Source organism: Macrobrachium nipponense, chromosome 35 (genome assembly GCF_015104395.2).
Source record: "Macrobrachium nipponense isolate FS-2020 chromosome 35, ASM1510439v2, whole genome shotgun sequence".
In the NCBI taxonomy this organism is placed as follows: domain Eukaryota; kingdom Metazoa; phylum Arthropoda; class Malacostraca; order Decapoda; family Palaemonidae; genus Macrobrachium; species Macrobrachium nipponense.
In genome coordinates this window covers 32,116,175-32,137,967 of record NC_061096.1, presented here as the reverse complement: position 1 = coordinate 32,137,967, position 21,793 = coordinate 32,116,175, and the positions used below count along the sequence as shown (strand labels likewise).

The 21,793-nt window shown below is 35.6% G+C and overlaps 1 protein-coding gene across 1 annotated transcript in view; it reads left to right on the top strand.

The window, feature by feature from the left end:
* LOC135208312 (EH domain-binding protein 1-like protein 1) overlaps positions 1-21,793 on the top strand; it is a 323,948-nt gene that overhangs the window by 220,032 nt on the left and 82,123 nt on the right. Inside the window, exon 3 of the mRNA XM_064240415.1 lies at positions 3,457-3,573. Coding sequence (XP_064096485.1) covers positions 3,457-3,573 — 117 coding nt within the window. The remainder of the gene's footprint in view (positions 1-3,456; positions 3,574-21,793) is intronic.

The window sequence follows — 21,793 nt, the reverse complement described above, 5'->3', positions numbered from 1 at the left end:
CCTCTCTCTCTCCTCCCGTCCCCCTCCTCTTCCATCCCCCGTTTCCTTGGATGGACTGATAAGTCTTTGAGACATCCTAATCCTTGTAACTTCCCTCCCGCTCCCATCCCCCTTCTCTCCCCTTCCTTGACCCCTTTTCTCTCGTTCCCCTCCTCCCCTTCCCTCTCCTCTTCCTTCCCCCTCCTCTTCCTTCCCATCCCCATCCCCCATCCCCCAATCCTCATATGGAGACTCGATGAAACCTCGATATTTCTTGGCTTTTCTAAAGAGAAAGAGTTAACTGTCATTACCTCGGATTTAGTCAAAGCGAATGTAAAGGAGGCAGGTCAGAATATCCCAAATATTGTTGGTTTTTTATTTTTCATTTATTTATTTTTTGACCAATGAAGAGAAATTGACCACATGTAATTTATATTGCCCCGGAGATTCAGGGTGAGTGATTGCATATGGCCCGGAAGTACAGGGGACGCAAAGGGTGAAGGGTGAAGGTTCAAAAGTTTGGTCAGAGTAATTTAAGAGTCTTTGTCATAATCTGTGATGTCTCTCGAGTTGAGAATGTGATGGCCAAGGCGCGATTTCCAGTTCTAAGGAGGATTTGTGTAAGTATTATTCTTTATTGTCGTTATTTCTGTGGCCATTTCTTTACTCGTATGATAGTTTTGCTGCACAGCTGATGGTTGGGAAGTTCTTTGCGTATTTTAGGGAATTCATCCAGCATTCATGAATGTGGCAGTTATCAATGTCCTTTCTGCTTTAGGGAGTCTACCCCCTGACCCATAAAAACACACAGAGACACACACACTCATATATATATATGTATATATATATATATATATATATATATATATATATATATAAATATATATATATATATATATATATATATAGTGTGTGTGTGTGTATATATATATATATATATAATTACCCTTGCGTGTGTAAATCATATGTATATGTATATATATACATACATATATATTTATGTATATATATATGTATATATATATATATATATATATATGTATGTTCAAATATATGTATGAATATATATATAAAATTACACTTTGAGTGTCAAGTGTATAAATCATTTAGGAAACACGTAACCCTTGTTTATCAACCCCTTGAATAAAATACATATACAATAACCTTTTCAGAATAGAGACGAGCACTTGTAATTCGAGCGCTGATATTCGTAATCACCGGATATCATCGTTAATATTTGCTCATCGTGCTGTGGGGACATTTCATTTCACGATTATTGTTCCGTGAAAGTAACTGCATTGCATGACATTCGCCAATTAAACTCTTGATGAAGCGTTCGCTAAGAAACTTCCCTGAAAGGGGAAAGTCGTTGAAAGTATTTATTGCGTTTAACGAGTCGCTGGGCGGATCCTGATTGCTTTCGCTTTGAGGAATTGATTAAGAAAAGAAGAATTTGAAAGGGCTTGTGATATATCGTGGCTTTTGGTGTATATATATATAATATATATATATACATATATATATATATATATAATATATAGATATTATATATTGTATAAGTCATATCACATTACCGTGATTCATATACATATATCGAGCTACAATGTCCTTTATATCTAATTCGCTCACCTTTCGGAAATTCATAATTTTTCAATTTTTATAATGCTTACCTTAAATTATTTTCCATATAATGGCTTAACCGAAGGGGAATTTTTTCTCGATAATAGATTTACCTGTACTTGGGCGCGAACGCAGGTACATTATAAATCCAGGACCGTCAGTGGAAGCGGTACCACCGAACCGCGAGAAGGCTAAAGGTATATGTCGTCTCTCACCTCAAATACTTTCTCGCGCTGAAGTATTCGTTGGTTTGGAGACAACATCACCCCCCCCGCCTCGACTCCGGTAGTTAGTAGCGCTTTTGACAACACGTAGCATTTTACATAAGTCATATCACATTACCGTGATTCATATACATATATCGAGCTACAATGTCCTTTAATATCTAATTCGCTCTACCTCGGAATTAATATATTTTCATATGGAAAATATATTAATTCCGAGGTAGAGCGAATTAGATATTAAAGGACATTGTAGCTCGATATATGTATATGAATCACGGTAATGTGATATGACTTTTGTAAAATGCTACGTGTTGTCAAAAGCGCTACTTAACTACCGGAGTCGAGGCGGGTTGATGTTGTCTCCAAACCAACGAATACTTCAGCGCGAGAAAGTATTTGAGGTGAGAGACGACATATACCTTTAAGCCTCTCGCGGTTCGGTGGTACCGCTTCCACTGACGGTCCTGGATTATCAATGTACCTGCGTTCGCGCCCCAAGTACAGGTAAATCTATTATCGAGAAAAAATTCCCCTTCGGTTAAGCATATAGAAAATATATTAATTCCGAGGTAGAGGCGAATTAGATATTAAAGGACATTGTAGCTCGATATATGTATATGAATCACGGTAATGTGATATGACTTATGTAAAATGCTACGTGTTGTCAAAAGCGCTACTTAACTACCGGAGTCGAGGCGGGTTGATGTTGTCTCCAAACCAACGATACTTCAGCGCGATTGAAAGTATTTGAGGTGAGGAGACGACATATACCTTTTAAGCCTCTCGCGGTTCGGTGTACCGCTTCCACTGACTGGTCCTGGATTTATAATGTACCTGCGTTCGCGCCCAAGTACAGGTAAATCTATTATCGAGAAAAAATTCCCCTTCGGTTAAGCATATATGAAAATATATTAATTCCGAGGTAGAGCGAATTAGATATTAAAGGACATTGTAGCTCGATATATATTATATGATATATATACATATATATATATACATATACATATACATATGCATATATATATATATATGTATGTATATATATATATATATACATATACATATATATATATATATATATATATATATATATATATATATATATATTTGTATATGTGTATGTATATTTATGAATATATAATTTATATATTACTTATGTTAGTATCCTGTGTTTTCCTTTTTTCCTTTTATCAGTGTGAGCACCGGAATAACCTTTGAAAATGACATTTTCTAGTCATTTTCAAATGACATAGAAATGTCTTTTTCAAATTTCATTTTCATTTCATTTTCAAATGACATAGAACTTTCATTTTCAACTGACATTGAAATGTCATTTTCAAATGTCATTTTCAAGACCTAGAAATTTCTTTTTTAAATGACATTTTCATGTCATTTTCAAATGACATAAAAATGTAATTTTCGAGGCATTTAGAATGACAATATATTAGCCGGTGTTGCATATTTTTATTTACATTTTAAAACCTATGACACTTATTTGCAGTTGCCAGTTTTCACATCTGCAACCTTGTTTCTATAGCTGCTCTTTTGTAACCTAGGGCTGTTGTTAGCTGCGAATGACGTGTGTCTTTAGTTGCCTTTTTAATCTATGTAATTTTTGCAATGCATTTTCCAGGTGTGAGGCTGGAATGGGGTCGGTATGGAAGAGGTTCCAGCGAATCAACAAAAAGGCTGCGAAATTCCAGTTTACAGCCTCTTACCACGAGCTCGCCCTCACTGCCACTGCAAAATGGTAAGTAATCTCTCTCTCTCTCTCTCTCTCTCTCTCTCTCTCTCTCTCTCTCTCTCTCTTCTGTACTTTGGTCAAAAAAATTATTTGCTTTATCAAACGGCTCATTTGTGATTTTTTAATCTCTCTCTCTCTCTCTCTCTCTCTCTCTCCTCGGGTCTTCGTCCTCTCTCTCCTCTCATCTCTCTCTCTCATCTCTCTCTCTCTCTCTCTCTCTCTCTCTCTTTTGTTTGTTTGTTGGGAAAAATAATTGCTGCCTTTTTATGAAAAGGCTCATTTGTGATTTTTTAATCACTGATGTTATTTCAACTCTTATTTTTATATCAGAATAATGGCGTTCATGCTGATTTATTTTAGGTCGTAACATCAGTCATGACTCATTCAAGTGTTTTCGTTCTGCGTCCACTCGATAGGAAAATTCCAGACTCAGTATGTTAACTGATATATGATTATATTATTTTTCGATTTAGTATTATGGATGGGGATTATTTCCTGAACGTTTGTTGTGGAGTTTGTTGTTCTTCGGTCAATAATGTTGGCTTTCAAGATTAGTTAAGGGCAAGTTTCTTGTGAACTATGGCGCACATTCCCCGTAGGTTATTTTCTGGCCACTGTCAAGCCTCATTAGTCATGGGGAAAACAAAGTATTCTTGCTGTAATCTGTAATTCATGAATTTAATGACCCCTAGAGACCAGGATTACTCAGACGTGCCATATATATTTCGAGTGACACTTCCACTACAGCTTTGAAATTTGGCGAATGTTCTTGGCTACCTCAGTTTGGTTAGTCGAAATGTTTTGGTGTCCTGTGTTAAAGTTATTTTAGCCACTCTTCAGATGAATTATTAGGTAATTTTGGAATACGCGAACTTACCTATGAAGTAATCTCTGTTCTAGATTTGTTTATCTGCATATTGGCTACCAAGATTGCGCAAAAGGTTTGCAAATTAATTAACCTCTGCCTTGAGCCAACTGCAGGTCGTCTTACGTTAATCGATTGGCCCTTAACTCTTTCAACTTATTGTCGCTCAGTGTCCTTAATTGGCTTTTGGATTTTGCCTTTTAGTTAGGAATTTTACCAATATTAATTCACGGTTTCTGATTATTAGTTTACTTCGGTTTGGACTATGAATAAAAAAAACATTGTTTTGTTAACTATGCACAAGTGTAAACAGTCCAGTTCGAGTATAGATGTGAGTAGACATTTCGAAGACATGTTTCCCTCTCACATGACCTCGGAGGGCATTGAAATAGGAATATCATACCCGTAATACGTTGTTAGAAGTATATAACAGCCTTAGGTGTCTGGTGTGAGCAGTAAGGAAAAGTCCATTTATCAAGGGAGCTATTTCAGATAAAACGCTTGTCAGTATTTTGATGCATTATTATCCTTTCCAGATTAAAGTCGGCAATATATTTTGCTTTTGATCCATATCCAAGAACTGGTCCTGGCTAGAGAAAATTGTGTCGAGGGTTTAGCCTGATTTGCATGACATTGTTTGCAAATTGAAGAACGTCGTCGGAACTGGTGGATGTTTCGATAATCCTAATTCACTTCCTCGTGACATGTTTATAATGAATATTATTTTAGCTTTTATATTTCATTTCCTTTATGTTATGATACGATCACAATAACGCCCGTATAGGAAGTTAGCTGGTATTAGACTAAACTGGCCTTATGCCCACCGGCTCCCCATGCTTTAGGTTTAAGACATTATGTAGGCCTGACTAGGTGTAAAAGGTACAAGAGTCAGGTGTGTACCTTGGGTCTCGTCCAAACTAACTTTGACGACCAAGAAGATAAAGGTTGGTTGCCAGTTTCCTTTGAAGTTAATTTATGTCGTAAGCCTCGTTGACTTTTTACAACAGAACTCCCTGGCAGTCGTGAAACAGCTGATTGAGGTCTTTTGGTTACGTAATGAATGTCTATTAATGTGACCCCTAGATACAACTGGGAAGAGAGAGTGAATTGCATAACTCTTGGACAATGATGAAATATCTTTCCGATCACCTTTATCATATTAATAGCAGAACTGTTTCGCTGGCTTAGTTAAGTAGTGGCAGGAGGAGGAGGAGGAGGAGGAGGAGGAGGATACTCCCCTCAAGTGGCATCAAAAGCCAAATCTGCACTCAAGTGGCATACATCCTTGTATAGCACCTGTCTGGGCCCCACGGTAATTCTCTTCCCCGTAAACGGATGAGACCGCGGTTGGGCGTTTCTTTATGTATTTGATATTCTGGTAAACATTATTATTATTATTATTATTATTATTATTATTATTATTATTATTATTATTATTATTAGATTGCACGTCTTTTTATGCATCAAATGTTAGGCTATAATCCCCCCATAAATCGAATTCACTCCATGGGAATAACTTGGCCCATAGGGAATTACTTATAAGTGCATTTCTCTACCAGGAATCGAACCAGTATTTTTTTAGTAGTTTCATAGCATTATTATTCTTTTTTATGCCATCAAATGTTAGGCTAATCCCCCCTTAAATCGAATTCACTTTCCCATGGAAATAACTCCATGGGAATAACTTGACCCAAAGGGAATTACTTACAAGTGCATTTCTCGACCAGGAATCGAACCAGTACTTATTTTTTTTTGTGGGGGGGGGGGGGGGGGTTGGGGGGGGGGGTTTCATAGTGTTTACAGGAAACCATCTGATTCCTGTAAATATATTTAACCACACAAGAATGAAAAGGACAGCGAGATTCCCGGACTTATGTGAATTTTTATGCTTGGTCGTGAAGTGCACGCATGTGTTTCTTGAACCATATATGGCTCAGAAATAATGGGGTACCGTAAGGCAGTGGTAGAGCACTGGGCATGCTTTTTTTTTTTTAAGGTTTGCGGTTTGAACCTGGCCTGCCGCCCACCAGTCGTCTAAGCCGTGAATGAGTACCTGGCTCTACCCCTCGCTGGTGTAACTCCCCTCCCTCCTCTCATGTCAAGGAAAAAACTTATATCATATATCATACACACACACACACACACACACACATATATATATATATATATATATATATATATATATATGTATATATATATATATATATATATATATATATATATGTGTGTGTGTGTGTGTGTGTGTGTGTGTGTGTACACAGACATATATGTGAGTATATGCACATACAAACCTACTTACATATGAAGATAAAAAGGCCCATAAATCACTATTTTAACGTTGCAACCATGTATTTCGATCACTTCCTTCTGTGCTCCTGATCACTGGTAAAATATAGACATCCGCAACGTTAAAATAGTGTTTTCTGGGCCTTTTATCTTCCTATTATATTGTATTACAGTAAAAAGACAATCATACCTACATATATATGTGTAGGTAGGAAAAATCTTCTAACAGGAGTGAAATATGAATAATTGAAATATGAATTATTTCCAGTTCTGCTAACCAGCATATGAATCCGTCATGTGCAGCTTGATTTTCCTTAGACAAACTCATGCTCCTTCAAGTGTTTTGAGCATCTCCTCGACTTTCCTGAAGGACTTCTTCCATTTCTTGCGTCTGATTTGTCGTTGCATTTTTCCTCTTGCAATTTTGCCTGTGTAAACTTTTCATAACCTCGGTGTCTGTGTTTTGTTTGTTTTTCCGTCGTCATTTTTGTGTTTTTGTTCTTTGAAGCCTGTTTTGTTTGTATGTGGCTATCGATTTTAGGTGTTCATTTTAGTAAGGAAATCTTACGTAGCTTTCTGTCTTTGACTCAGTATAAAATTGCTATGTGGCTTCATTCACGTCTTCTGCTTATTAATGATGTACGAGTATAAGACTCATTCTGTGTTTACAGAAATCTCTATTAATTAATTCAGTAATTGGTGAATTGCTAAGATTATTATCAATCTAATGCTCTTGTTAATGTTATTGCATAACTATTGATGTGTCGATGTGAACTGCTCCTTTGTTTTGTATCTTTGTGTTCGAGTTGCCGATCAATAGAGTTTTCCTCTTCTGGGAGGCGGTTCCATCAAACTCATATTCGATGCTTTCGTTCAGTTTCTTCAATTTTTTATTATTTTTTTTATAATTTTTTTTATTCTTTCATCTTTTGTATGAAGCTCTTTGTCATCCCTTCAAAGCGTGTTTAGCTTTTACTGACATCAGTAGAAGAAAACTCTCTTGAGTTCAATGTTCTTAAGAGATATTGTATCTTTTGAGTTTCTCTCAGTGTTTTTAGAATGTGAGTAATCTGCATTTTGGTGTTTTTTACCAGCGGTAAAGAGGTTTTTGGCGATACTCGTGTGCGTGTGTGTGTGTGATGAGAGAGAGAGAGAGAGAGAGAGAGATTTCTGCTGTGTTGCTTTCTTGTCGAAATCGAACGAGAGCGGCGAACTCTCCCCCTCCTCCCCCTCCTCTCTCTCTCTCTCTCTCTCTCTCTCTCTCTCTCTCTCTCTCTCTCTGCCTTTGGAAGTACCGGAGGAAGCTTTGCTTTGAGAAGCGTAACAGCATTTGCAGCGTAATTACATCTTGCCTGGAGGCCCCTCAGATGATGATGCCATCCATCTCCAGCAAAAAGTTTGACTAGACGATGATGTTGATGATGTTGGCTGATGTTGCTCTCCTTGTTAATTAGCACTGAGCTGAATCAACTTGGAGTTTGGTGATTGGTTTTAAGTGCCCTCACTTCGCCTGCGCTAATGGACGCCGGGTTCTTCGAGGAAGGCATTGAGTGGTCCTTGGTTTTTATCAATTTTTTATTGTTTTTTATTATTTTTTATTATTTATTCACATTGTCTTGTTTGTTTTTAATTTTAATAGTTTAATTTTTCACATATTTATTTATATATGTTATACATATGGTAATTTATTCATATTTATATTATGAATATAATTATTTGTTCATCATCAGTATGTTTATGTATTATGCATATATTTATTCGTATGTATGTTTATCCAGTATGCATATAATTATTTATACATATACATATGTACATATATTTATTTTGATTGTCATTATTTATTCATATGTATATTTATTCATATATATATATGTATATATATATATATATATATATATATTATATACTATATGCTTATTTATGATTATTCAGTTATACATAAAATTATTTATTCATGTGTATATTTGTTAAAAAATATTATTATTTATTGGTTTTGTTGAAATTATGGACGTCTGTTATGTCTGCTAGAATAAACGTGCCGTTAAAAGTAGCCGCATAGAATTAGTAATGTTTCATTTTCATCATACCTGTCGTCCGGTGCGTGATATACACGTAATAAATTACCTATAATCCAGTACATCAAATACATTTAGTACATTACCTATAATCCGATACATGAAATACACTTAATAAATTACCTATTATCCGGTACATCAAATACACTTAATACATTACCAGTGTAAGTTCAGTGCTTCCTGAATACTGTATTAATAGATAACGTTGAAGTTTAGGTAAAGGCACAATTGAGCCTTGCAGTCGACCCATTCTATTAATTACAGGTATAGTGAATAAAAGTAATTATTGCCACGGTAAATGAAACTCATTTTATGATATAGCATGTACATTAGGTACCCATATTATAAAAATAATGATATGCATAGTGGCAGGTATTGTAGTAATAAACTGTATATCATTGGAAATAGAGTTTATCGCAGTTTTGCAGGATGCAAAGAAACACAAATTCCACTTCATTTTTAGCCGAGTTTTATCGTCAAATGTAATACTATTTTTTCTGGTAAACTAAAGTCATAATTTTTACCATTTGATTGATGCATTTTATATATTTTTATGCGTACTTTCAGGCAATATAGCAATAAACTCCTTATCATTGCAAGGGTATTTTATCGTAGTTTCGCGAAGTCCAAATAATCATAAATTCCACTGTTTATTATAGCCAATTTTTATTGCTAAACGTAATATAATTATTTCCTAATACACTAAATTCATAATTTGCCCAGTTTAATTTATGTATTTTTTTTAGAACGTACTGCAATAAGTACAATGATTTCTAATTAAAATAACAAAAAAAAATCAGTACCATAGCGCGAAAAGTAATTATAAACGAACACATGAAGGAAAGATATGGTTGAAATGCCTTTTGAATTATGTGATAATAATCATGATGTCTTTCTTTGTTTCTGTACTGATTTTATTACATAACTATTTATGTATTTTTGATACCTTATTTATTTTTATATACAATATCATTTTAATTTTTATTTCTCTACATTTTGCTCTTTTCATCATTTGAATTTGAAAAGGAAATCGGAAAATATTTTGCGTCTCTCCCTGATGACGCGAATATCATTACGAAATGTCACTTTTCCACCATTGGGATTTGATGTTGGGAGACTCGTTAATATTCAGATTTATTTATTTTTTTTTATTTCTCACTGCCTTGGTATTTGGGACGCAAGATGTCTTGCAGTCAATCAGTCAGTCAGTCAGTCAAGTTGTTAGTCGACTGTTGTGGGCATGACTGGTGTATGTGTGTGTGTATGTGTATATAAGCGAGAGAACTTTACAGACTTGAGTGATCAGTAAGCCGTTGTGATTTATACCTTATTCTATTGAGAGAATTAAGGCCGTGCCTAGGTAATCCTCACCCTTATCTGAATATAATTTGTTCAGAATTATTCGTAATTTGTAATTATGCCTTTACATGCATAATAATGTAGGTGTGTGGGGGTAAATTACACATTTAGTGAAGCATATGTGAAGTACACACTTTTCGTATTATATCACGTAGAGTATTATTATTATTATTATTATTATTATTATTATTATTATTATTATTATTATTATTATTATTATTATTATTATTATTATTATTATTATTATTATTATTATTGGAGAAACAAATCATCAGTTGTGTATATGCAGATATATTTAAAGATGAAACTGGACAAATTCCAGAAAGCTACCTGTACAGTTTTATCTTTAAATGTATGTACATATACATAACTGTGGATTTCCTTCTCCATTTTAAGACTTAATTCTATTCTTATTATTATTTTTTATTTATTTATATTTATTTATTTTATTTATTTTGGTTTATCTCAGTCCTCCAATTCGACTGGGTGATATTTTTTAGTGTGGGGTTCCGGGTTGCATCCTGCCTCCTTAGAAGTCCATCACTCTTCTTACTATGTGCGCCGTTTCTAGGATCACACTCTTCTGCATGAGTCCTGGAGCTACTTCAGCCTCTAGTTTTCCAGATTCCTATTGTTCGTATGATTAAGGGTACAATTTCCACTGGCATATCCCATATCCTTCTTATTTCTATTTTCAGGTCTTGATACTTCTCCAATTTTTCCTTTTCTTTCTCTTCAACTTTGGTGTCTCATGGTATTGCGACATCAATGAGTGATACTTTCTTCTTGATTTTGTCAATCAACGTCACGTCTGGTCTATTTACACGTATCACCCAGAGGATCTTTGCCTGATCGTTTTCTATCACTCCTTCAGGTTGGTGCTCGTACCACTTATTACTGCAAGGTAGCTGGTGTTTCTTGCACAGGCTCCAGTGGAGGACTTTTGCCACTGAATCATGCCTCTTTTTGTAGTGGTTCTGTGCAAGTGCCGGACATTCGCTTGCTATGTGATTTATGGTTTCATTTTTCGTATTGCACTTCCTACATATGGGAGAGATGTTATTTCCATCTATCGTTCTTTGAACATATCTGGTTCTTAGGGCCTGATCTTGTGCCGCTGTTATCATTCCTTCAGTTTCCTTCTTGAGCCCTCCCCTCTGTAACCATTGCCATGTGTCATCGTTGGCTAGTTCTCATGTATTGTCCGTACATTGGTTTGTTGTGCCATTCCTGTGTTCTGTTTGTCATTCTCCTGTCTGTACATTTCTGGGTCTTCGTCTACTTTTATCAGTCTTTCTTCCCATGCACTCTTGAGCCACTCGTCTTCACTGGTTTTCAGATAATGCCCCAGTGCTATGTTCTCGATGTTGAAGCAGTCCTCTATGCTTTGTAGTCGTCTCCCTGCTTCCTTTCGTGTTATGTATAGTCTGTCCGTATTTGCTCTTGGGTGTAGTGCTTTGTGTATTGTCATATGTTTCCTAGTTTTCTGGTCTATATTGCGGAGTTCTGCCTTCGTCCATTCCACTATTCCTGCGCTGTATCTTATTACTGGTACTGCCCGTGTGTTTATTGCTTTTATCATATTTCCGGCGTTGAGTTCTGACTTGAGTATCGCCTCGCGTCTCTGCATATGTTCTTTCCTGATCGTGTCCTTCATCTCTAGGTGTTTTATATCCCCTCCTTCCATTATTCCCAGGTATTTGTATCCCGTCTCATCTATGTGTTTGATGTTGCTCCCATCTGGTAGCTTTATCCCTCCAGTCCTTGTTACTTTCCCCTTTTGTATTATTATTATTATTATTATTATTATTATTATTATTATTATTATTATTATTATTATTATTATTATTATTATTATTATTCAGAAGATGAACCCTATTCATATGGAACAAGCCCACAGGGGCCACTGACTTGAAAGTCAAGCTTCCAAAGAATATGGTGTTCATTTGAAAGAAGTAACAGAAGGCAATGGGAAATACAGAAAGAAGAGATCCTTTATTAAAAAAGACGAAATAAAGTGACAAACTAATGAATAAATAGATTTGACTTTCGAATAGTAACACGGAGACTGCTTATCCTTTATAAATTTATTATGCCATAAAGATAGCCTTGTGTGCTAAATTTATTTGCCTCATACAGATTACTCACATAACAAGGAGTTCGTGCCTCATCAAGGCCCTTGACGTTACTGCCAATCTTTATGATTTATTGTGCCTTTGTGATATACTGTAATACCATACTCTAGCCAATGTCATGCCTATCAGATAGTTTGATCTTCTTAATGGGCCAGGGAATGCCTTTATTTGTATTTTTATCATTTATATAACTTTTAAACTTTACTGATAAAGGTCTGATATTTACCTCCTTTTGATTTCCTTATACTAAATCGGGAAGATTTCCCTTCACGTTGTACCACAAAGTGATTGAACAAGACTTCGGCATTGAATGGTTTCTTGCTGTTATTTAACAGCGTTCTGTGAATTTAAAAGGATCTGATCAATAAATGTAATCTTAGTGTAGCCTGATAGTATTCTATGAATTTATGGGTCCATAAAAGCAAGATTAAAATACATCCATCCCCCATTCGCCATTCATCCATAGTGGCATCTCATTCGAAAGAAACAGTTGACCCATATATGATAAGCAGTTCATGTCATCCGTTGTGTTCCCGGCGGAGAATGCCAACCATTGTGTTCCCGGCACGAGAATTGCCAACATGTTTTTGGTTCCCGGCCCCAGCGGAGAATGCCCCAACAATGTGTTCCGGCAGCGAGAATGCCAAACATGTTTTGTTCCCTCCGGCAGCGAGAATGCCAACAGGGAGAATGCCAGAACATGTGTTTCCCGGGCAGCGAGAATGCCAAACTGTGTTTGGTATCCCGGCAGCCGGGGGGAGAAATGCCCAACATGTGTTTTCCCCGGCAGCGAAGAATGCCAACATGTTTGTTTTTTACCCGGCAATAACAGCCGTAGGAAGGTGCCCAGCCTGTGTTCCCTGGCAGCCGAGAATGCCAATTAAATGTGTTCCTGGCGCGAGAATGCCAATATGCCATATGTGTTCCTGGCAGCGAGAATGCCAACGTGTTTCCCCCGGCACGAGAATGCAAACATGTGTCCCGGGCAGCGAGAATGCCAACATGTGTTTCCCTGGCAGCGAGAATGCAAACATGTTTTTGCAGACAGAATGCCAATGGTTTTTTTCCCTGGCACGAGAATGCAACATGTGTTCCTGGCAGCGAGCCAACATGTGTTTTTTCCCCGGCAGCGAGAATGCCAACATGTGTTCCCCGGCACGAGAATGGCAACATGTTCCCGGCAGCGAGTGCCAACATGCCTGGCAGCGAGAATGTCCTTGGCAATAATGTTCCTGCAGCGAAATCATATGTCGTTGGCAGCAAGGAATGCCAACATGTGTTTTCCCGGCAGCGAGAATGCCCGCATGTCCGGCAGCGAATGCAACATGTAGTTGGCAGTTTCAAGAAATGCCAATATGTCCCGGAGCCGATGAATATGTGTTCCTGGCAGCGAGAATGCCAATATGTGTTCCCGGCAGCGAGAATGCCAACATGTGTTCCTGGCAGCGAGAATGCCAACATGTGTTCCCGGCAGCGAGAATGCCAACTGTGTTTCCCTGGACGAGAATGCCAATTAGTCCTGCAGCGGAATGCCAACATGCGTTCCCGGCACCGAGAATGCCAACATATGTTCCCGGCAGCGAGAATGCCAACATGTGTTCCCGGCAGCGAGAATGCCAACATGTGTTCCCGGCACCGAGAATGCCATCTTAGGCAGCCCCGAAATGGCATTCCTCTCAAGGTTCATCATACGTTAAGTGCCCTGAATTGGGGATAATTGTCAGAGCAAACAATGAATGAAGGGCGTGACGGTGAGTCGCTCGACACACATGTGGCAGACTTAATTAATGCATGTTTGAGAGGTGACTATTACGGATTCGGGAAAGTCTAGACGATGATTTAAGGCTTCTGTTGAGAGACTTATTATTACAACTCCCTTTTTTATTTTTATTTTTCGCTCTTCATCTGCCGATTGCAGCACTTTATTTAGTCAGAAGAGTAATAGCATTAAATACTCCATTTTCTCTTGTTACTTTTACTATGTATTGGCCTCAAGTGCTCTCTTCAATTTATTTTGTATTAGTGTATCTACGGTGAAGGGTAAAATCAGTGAGAAGCTAATTTTATATTATTGTCGTGGAGCCTGCTTTGAATGTATTGGAAATGGATAATCTTCGAAAAATACCGGATTTGGTCTTTTTTGTTGAGATTACCGTCTTTATTGATTTACAGTAACTAATTGAGAAAAATACACTCTTTCGTCCATATATCATTCTTTTTAGTTTCCTACCTTATTTGCAACCTAAAATTGGCTTTTGAAGCATCGTTTATATATATATATATATATATATATATATATATATATATATATATATATATATATATATTATATATATATATATATATATATTCCTAATTTTTAATTGCGTTGCTCATTCTGACTGCGGGACCGTCGGAAAAAGTAGAGTATTAGATTTCCTTCCTCTGTCATGATATTACCGTTTATACATAAGTACAGTAAAGAATATCACAAAAAAAGGAAATAAAAAAGACGCAAGATCTCCCTGTCTCTGTTGTTGCTAGTTGAAACATAAGAATATCAGGAGAAAAATTCTCTCCTCTCTCTCTCTCTTCTCTCTCTCTCTCTCTCTCTCTCTCTCTCTCTCTGTTGTTATATTAAGCATCTTGCAGCACTGCCCATCACTCAGAGGAATGGCATAAGTCACGAGGTATATATTGTCGCTAAGCAAGTGCTGCGTCTTGATGGTCAATACCTCTTTTTGATAGCCTTCATTAGGCACTCAGAGAGAGAGAGAGAGAGAGAGAGAGAGAGAGAGAGAGAGAGAGAGACAACGAGTTTAAGAAGTAATGCGCAGATGTTGATATGTAATGATTTTGTGATTTTTTTATTACTGATATGATATAATTTAGCAACTGTAGGTTTATATACTTTAGGAGAGAGAGAGAGAGAGAGAGAGAGAGAGAGAGAGAGAGAGAGAGAGAGAGAGAGAGTTTTGCAAGTAAAGACAGGAATTGATACTTGAATGATTTTGTGATCATTTTTTTTTTACTTTAAAAACTCTAGGTTTATATCTTGTGAGAAATGAGAAGCAAATTGATAATATTTTTTTTACTGCATTCTGTTTATCATTGTATTTTTAGTCATTATGCTTCTATTAATGTGGGTATATTAACTTTTGCTTTTTCCCGTCGTATTGAAGAGTCCATTTTATTCAGTATATATTATCTACTTTCATTTGTATTTTGTTACATTTATCATGGTTTTCCTCAAATGTAGAAAGTCTCTTGGCAAGTTAATTGATTTATTTTTACCATTTTTTTTTTGAGGGGCTGGGTGGGGGGGAGGACTTCCCCCATTTAAATGTGCGCATGTAATAAGTAAATGATTATGCTATGAGAATTGGAGCTGGGATGTAAGGACACATCATCTTGGTTATGTTAATGCTCTCTCTCTCTCTCTCTCTCTCTCTCGTGTCTCTTTTCCTGATACTACCGTCTACTCTCTCTCATATCAAACTCTCTATGAGTTATCTTTAACCGTCATGCTTTAGTTTACTGCTCTCTCTCTCTCTCTCCTCTCATCTCTCTCTCTCTCTCTCTCGCCCTCTCTCTCGGTCTTTTCTCTCTAGGACTCTTTTATGCTCTCTCTCTCTCTTCTCTCTCTCTCTCTCTCTCTCTCATCTTTATCCAGCCCTCAAATCAGACTACAATATTTTTCCTCTCCGTCAACCACAAGGCCTCGTTCAATTGTCGTGACGTAACCGACTTCTGGTTTAATAGAACAAACCTGTTCTGTTTTGGCAAGGGGGCGGATGGCTCCCAAGAGAAACCGCCTTTTCACCGGCTTCGCGGCTGTTTGGCTGCATTAAGAGAACGCAACCACTGCTATTCTGACGTCATCAGGGGCTATTTGCAGCCTTCGTGGACGCATACTGATGGACTGATTTGGTTTAGCTCCCCGTGGCGTCAGGAAGGACAGGCACTTGGTTTCTTGTGCTTTGTTTGGAGATGTTTCTTATATTTTTGTTTGGGTTCGCCGGGATTTCGTTTTGAACCACTGTATTTTACTCGTTTATTTATTAGTTTATCTCTTTTTGCATTTATTGTTTTTACGGTTGGTGGTATCTACATTTGGGGAAGTTTTGTTTATTTTTGAGACTTTGCTTCTTTCGATTTTCTTCTTTCGATTATCTTCTCTCAGCCTTTTCACTTAATTTTTATAATTTTCATTTTCTATTGCCGAGTTATTTTCTTGATCTTTGGTTATAGTTTTATAGATTTTCGTCATTTTGTATTCTTATATTTTTCCTGGTGTTCTCCATGTTTGTTTTATGTTTTATACGGTTATTATTTGATAGTTTTTCGTGATTTTTTTTCCTTTCATGTTTATGGGTATTCATCATATTTGTTTTATTTGTTATACTTTCTCTTGTACTGTCTCGATATTTACTGACGTTCAGTTTGTTTCTCTATTTCTGTGACTTTTTATCACTCAGTTTCTCCCAGTGTAATCGCGTTATTCTTGGGTCCTTCTCCTCTTCGATTTTTAAGACTATTATTGTCTTTTGTCTTTTAGTTTACTCTTGTTTTCCTTGTACACTTCAGAACCATCGTTAAACCCAATGTTCGAGTGGACATTGTATGTCCTTTATTGCACGGGATAATTGATTTTCATTTCAAAAAATAATTTTAAAAAATCAGTACATAATAATTATCACTGAAAAATATATTTATTTGATATAATTTCTCCTCTTGTGAAAATGTAATATATAGATTGAAAGAAAACTCAGTCTGGTGCCATCAAGTGTCCCGTTTGATTGTGCAATTGGCTCTAACGATTATAAAATGAGCAGGGCCTATTGGCACTCTTCCTGCATCTTCTTGGCACCGGTGCCCACCTTTGCCCAGAGTCGAGTTGGTCATGGATCGCTGTACTAAATACGTGTGTGAAGACACATTAGAAAGATCTGCTCATTAACTTAAAGATTATTTTTAAACATTTTTTTATAGGAAGTTGTTTAAAATTTTGTTGTATTTGTTTAATACTTTTTGGGGGGTGTAACGAGAACTAACTATAAACAGAGAATTGGCATTGAAATGTAACCTCTCTCTCTCTCTCTCTCCACAACGTTTTGAATATTTTTTTAATTTGTTGCGGTTTTGAGAATAACGAAAACTAACCTATTGACAGGGATTAGCGTTGAATAAGTCTCTCTCTCTCTCCTCTCTCTCTCTCTCTCTCTCTTTCTTTCATTTTACGACGATGTTGATGTTAATAGTGCCGTAGAGGGTAGGGCTAGCGATGATTAACTCTCACGTCATTGAAATGGTTTGATGCAGCGGTTATAGCCCGGTTTATGGGAGAAGTTTGTAACACATTTTCTCAATGTGGAGTTTTTTTTTTTTTTTTTTTTTTAAATACAGTTCTTTTGATGTTTCAAGTTTATGGTTAAGATGATGTTTTTCTCGGTTTACTCCAATGATGAGGTTTATGTTGATGTTGGCGTTTTCGGTAAGGATTTTAATGTTAATGTTTTCGATAAGGATTTTCATGTTATTTTTTATGTTTTCGACAAGGATATTTATGTTAATGGTAATATTTTCGATAAAGATATTTGTTAATATTTAGGTTTTGATAAGGGTATTTGTATTAATATTAAGGTTTTGATAAGGATATTTATGTTAATGTTTTCGATAATGATATTAATGTTAATCTTATCGATAAGGATATATTTTAAATGTTTTCGATAATGACATTTATGTTAATGTTTTTAATAAGGACGTTCATGTTAAAGTTAATGTTTCCGACAATGATATTTTTTATTGTTAATGTTTACGATAAGGATATTTATTGTAATGTTTTCGATATGGATATTAATGTTAATGTTGATGTTTTCGATAAGGAAATATTTTTTGTTTGTTTTCGATGAAGATATTATTGTTAACGTTTACGGTATGGATATTTATGGTAATATTACGATCACGATATCACCGTTTGATTATGACGTTAGTGACGATAAACGTTGACGATAAGGATATTTATATTAATATTACGATCACGATATCTACGTTCGATTATTGCAGTATTGACGAAATTGGCCTTAACGTGGGTCCATGGAATGTTAGTTTTGATTTCGATATTATGTGGGGATAATTCGTCAATACTCACCACGGATGAGATTATTAATGGTTCAGTAGTAATGTTATCATATAACTTTCGGTATTTTTCCTAATTATCGTTGCGTCGATACAGACATGACTATAATCATTTTTACGACTGAGACATTGATGCCTTTGATGACAATGACTTAATCGGTTTAACTGATGGATGGAATTCTAGTTTTAATTACATTATCAAATTGGGTCCATATCCGAGGTAAAATCAGTTAAGCTTATTTCACATTCGTGCCGTTATTCAGTGCAGGAATAATTTTCTATAAAAGAAAACGAGATTACTTTGTCCGTCCGCACTTATTGTGTCCGCCCTCAGATCTTAACAACTGCTGAGGCTAGAGAGCTGCAAATTGGTATGTTGATCGTCCACCCTCCAATCATCAAATATACCAAATTGCAGCTCTCCAACTTCAATAGTTATCTTATTTAAAGTTAAAGTTAGCCATGATCGTGCGTATGTCAACACAACAATACAGGCCACCACGGCCGGATGAGAGTTTCACGGGCCGCGGCTCATACTGCATTATACTGAGACCACCGAAAGATAAATCTATTTTCGGTGGCCTTGATTATACGCTGTACAGACAACTCGATTGCGCCGAAGTTTTTACTCATTTATTCTTGCTATCAGTTCATGACAATATTCATTTCAGCGTCGTATTTTCAGTGGTTGTAGTACCAATAGCATTAGTAGTAGTAATGTTTTTAATCACATTGATTATTGCTGTTGCTATTATTTTATGTAAATTCAACCTTTCATTATAATGATTATCATTATTTATGTAGTTTTTTTTATTTATATCACTTATTGATTATTGCTGTTGATATTATGCAAATTCACTTCTCGTTATACTGACCACCATTATTTATGTGGTTTCTTGATTACTTATTGATTCTTCATATTTTCTGTTACTATTGTTTTATGTAAATTCAACCATTTCTTATAATGATTATCATTATTTATGCAGTTTTTATTTTTATCACTTATTAATTATTGCTTTTGATATTTTGCAAGTCCACTTTTCGTTATACTGACCACCATTATTTATGTAGTGTATTTTATCCCATAATGATTCTACGTAATTGCTGTTGCTAATATTTTATGTAGATTCAACCATTTATTATAATTATTATCATTATTTATGGAGTTTTTTTTATTTTTATCACTTATTGATTATTGCTGTTGATATTATGCAAATTCACTTTCGTCATAGTAACCATCATTATTTATGTAGTGTATTTTATCCCTTAATGATTCTTCATAATTGCTGTTGCTCTTATTTTATGTAAAGTGGCTTCTATTATAATAGAAGTCACCTATTTATGTAGTTTTTTATTCAATTATTGAGTATTGCTGTAGCTATTATTTTATGTAGAGTGACTTCTATTATAATAGAAGTCACTTTACATAAAATAATAGCAACAGCAATTAAGAAGAATCAGTAAGTGATAATATACACTACATAAATAATGATGGTTACTATAACGAAAAGTGAATTGGCATAATCAACAGCAATAAATCAATAAGGGATATAAATAAAAAAAACTACATAAATAGTGATAATCATTGTAATGGTTGAATTTACTTGAAATAATAGCAATAGCAATAATCAATTAGTGAATAAAAAACTACATAAATAATGATAACTATTAAAACAAAATAGTGAATTTGCATACAATATATCTTCCAAGTTCCGTCTTAGTTATTCGAAGTGATTCGACAGGATTTCCCCAATGCGGTTCATAATATTGGCAAGCATTGCACCGTTGCAGTGTTACTCTGCCGACAAGATGCACGATAACGGCGGGGGATGTCTGTGCAGGCGTCTTTGGGCATCTGGGCGGAATAGCAACCCATCGATGATGGGGGGGTGGGGAGGGGGGGGGGGGGGGGAATTGCGGGGCATAACGCCCCCTTCATTCGTGCGTCTGTATTGCAGACGCGCCTCTGTTTCTTCTTGGCTTTGTCGTTATGGGGACGTCGGCCAATTTTGGCCTGAGATGTTCTTGCTGGGAAGTTAACTTATTTTGACCGGAAGGGAAATATTTTTTTATTTTTCTCGGTAGCATGTTTTCTTGATATGGATTTTCATTTTCGGGATAGAGCGAATTAGGATACTTTTAACTGTCAGACTTTTATTTATTTATATATTTATTTATTTATTTTGGCCTGGCATACCGACCTTCATACTACACGGCTGCTAGGTATGTAGTGTTCACCTAAGGCAATAACGATCTTGATAATATAATAATAATAATAATAATAATAATAATAATAGTAATAATAATAATTCTACAGTTGTTTTTTTTTAAGGGTGGGGGAGTCAAGTGATTGTGGCATTGAATCACTATGTGGCAACTATACTATTGGGAGAGAGAGAGAGAGAGAGAGGTGGGTTATCTCATGTGATTGATATTTGTGTCAATGTGATGTAAATATTGGTGTTAACTGAGGGATAGATAAGTGGTCGTATGAACAGACAGACTAATCATCGAAAGAATTGTTTGTGGCGGTGCGATATGTTAATTAGGGAGTCAATAGGCAAAAATAGATGGAAATGACTTTATATTCCCGCCATTCTTGTCGTCCCATAATCTCATTTGATCCTTGATTGTATTCCCTCTTTGTTGCCTTCTTTGTTAGTTGGCAATTGACCTTTGCTTTGTTATTGGGCAGTATTTTTTATTTTTATTTTGTGTTTCTCGTGTTTTGTTTTTGTTTTCCCGTCTGTTGTGATGTAGTATGTCCATTTTGTGTTATGGGTATATGTATGCTTATATGTATTTATATTTATAGATTTATATGTAACATGAATAGGCTATTATATATATATATATTTATTTGTTTATTTGTTTATTTATTTATTTATATATGTGTATAGTATATATACATCAAATAAATAAAAAATAAATAAATAAATATAGATATATATATATATACATACATAACATTTATACCATACATATACCATATATATATAATATGCGTTCGAGTCCTGCCAGAGGCGTGTGAGATTCTTTTCATTTGTTTGGCATGTGTGTTTTTTTTTAGGTTTTGTAATTGCAAAAATGTCCCAAGGAATCAAGACGTACAAGAGGGTCCTTTTTAAAAAATTGACCTTAAAGTTCGGTATATGTTTGAGTTATTATATATATATATATATATATATATATATATATATATAATATATATATATATATATATATATATATATCGAACTACAAATGTCCTTTAATATCTAATTCGCTCTACCTCGAATAATATATTTTCATATATGCTTAACCAAGGGGGAATTTATTAAGCGATAATAGAATTGGCGATCGACAGGCGCGAACCCAGCGACCTCTCAATACTAGGACTGGCAGTGAAG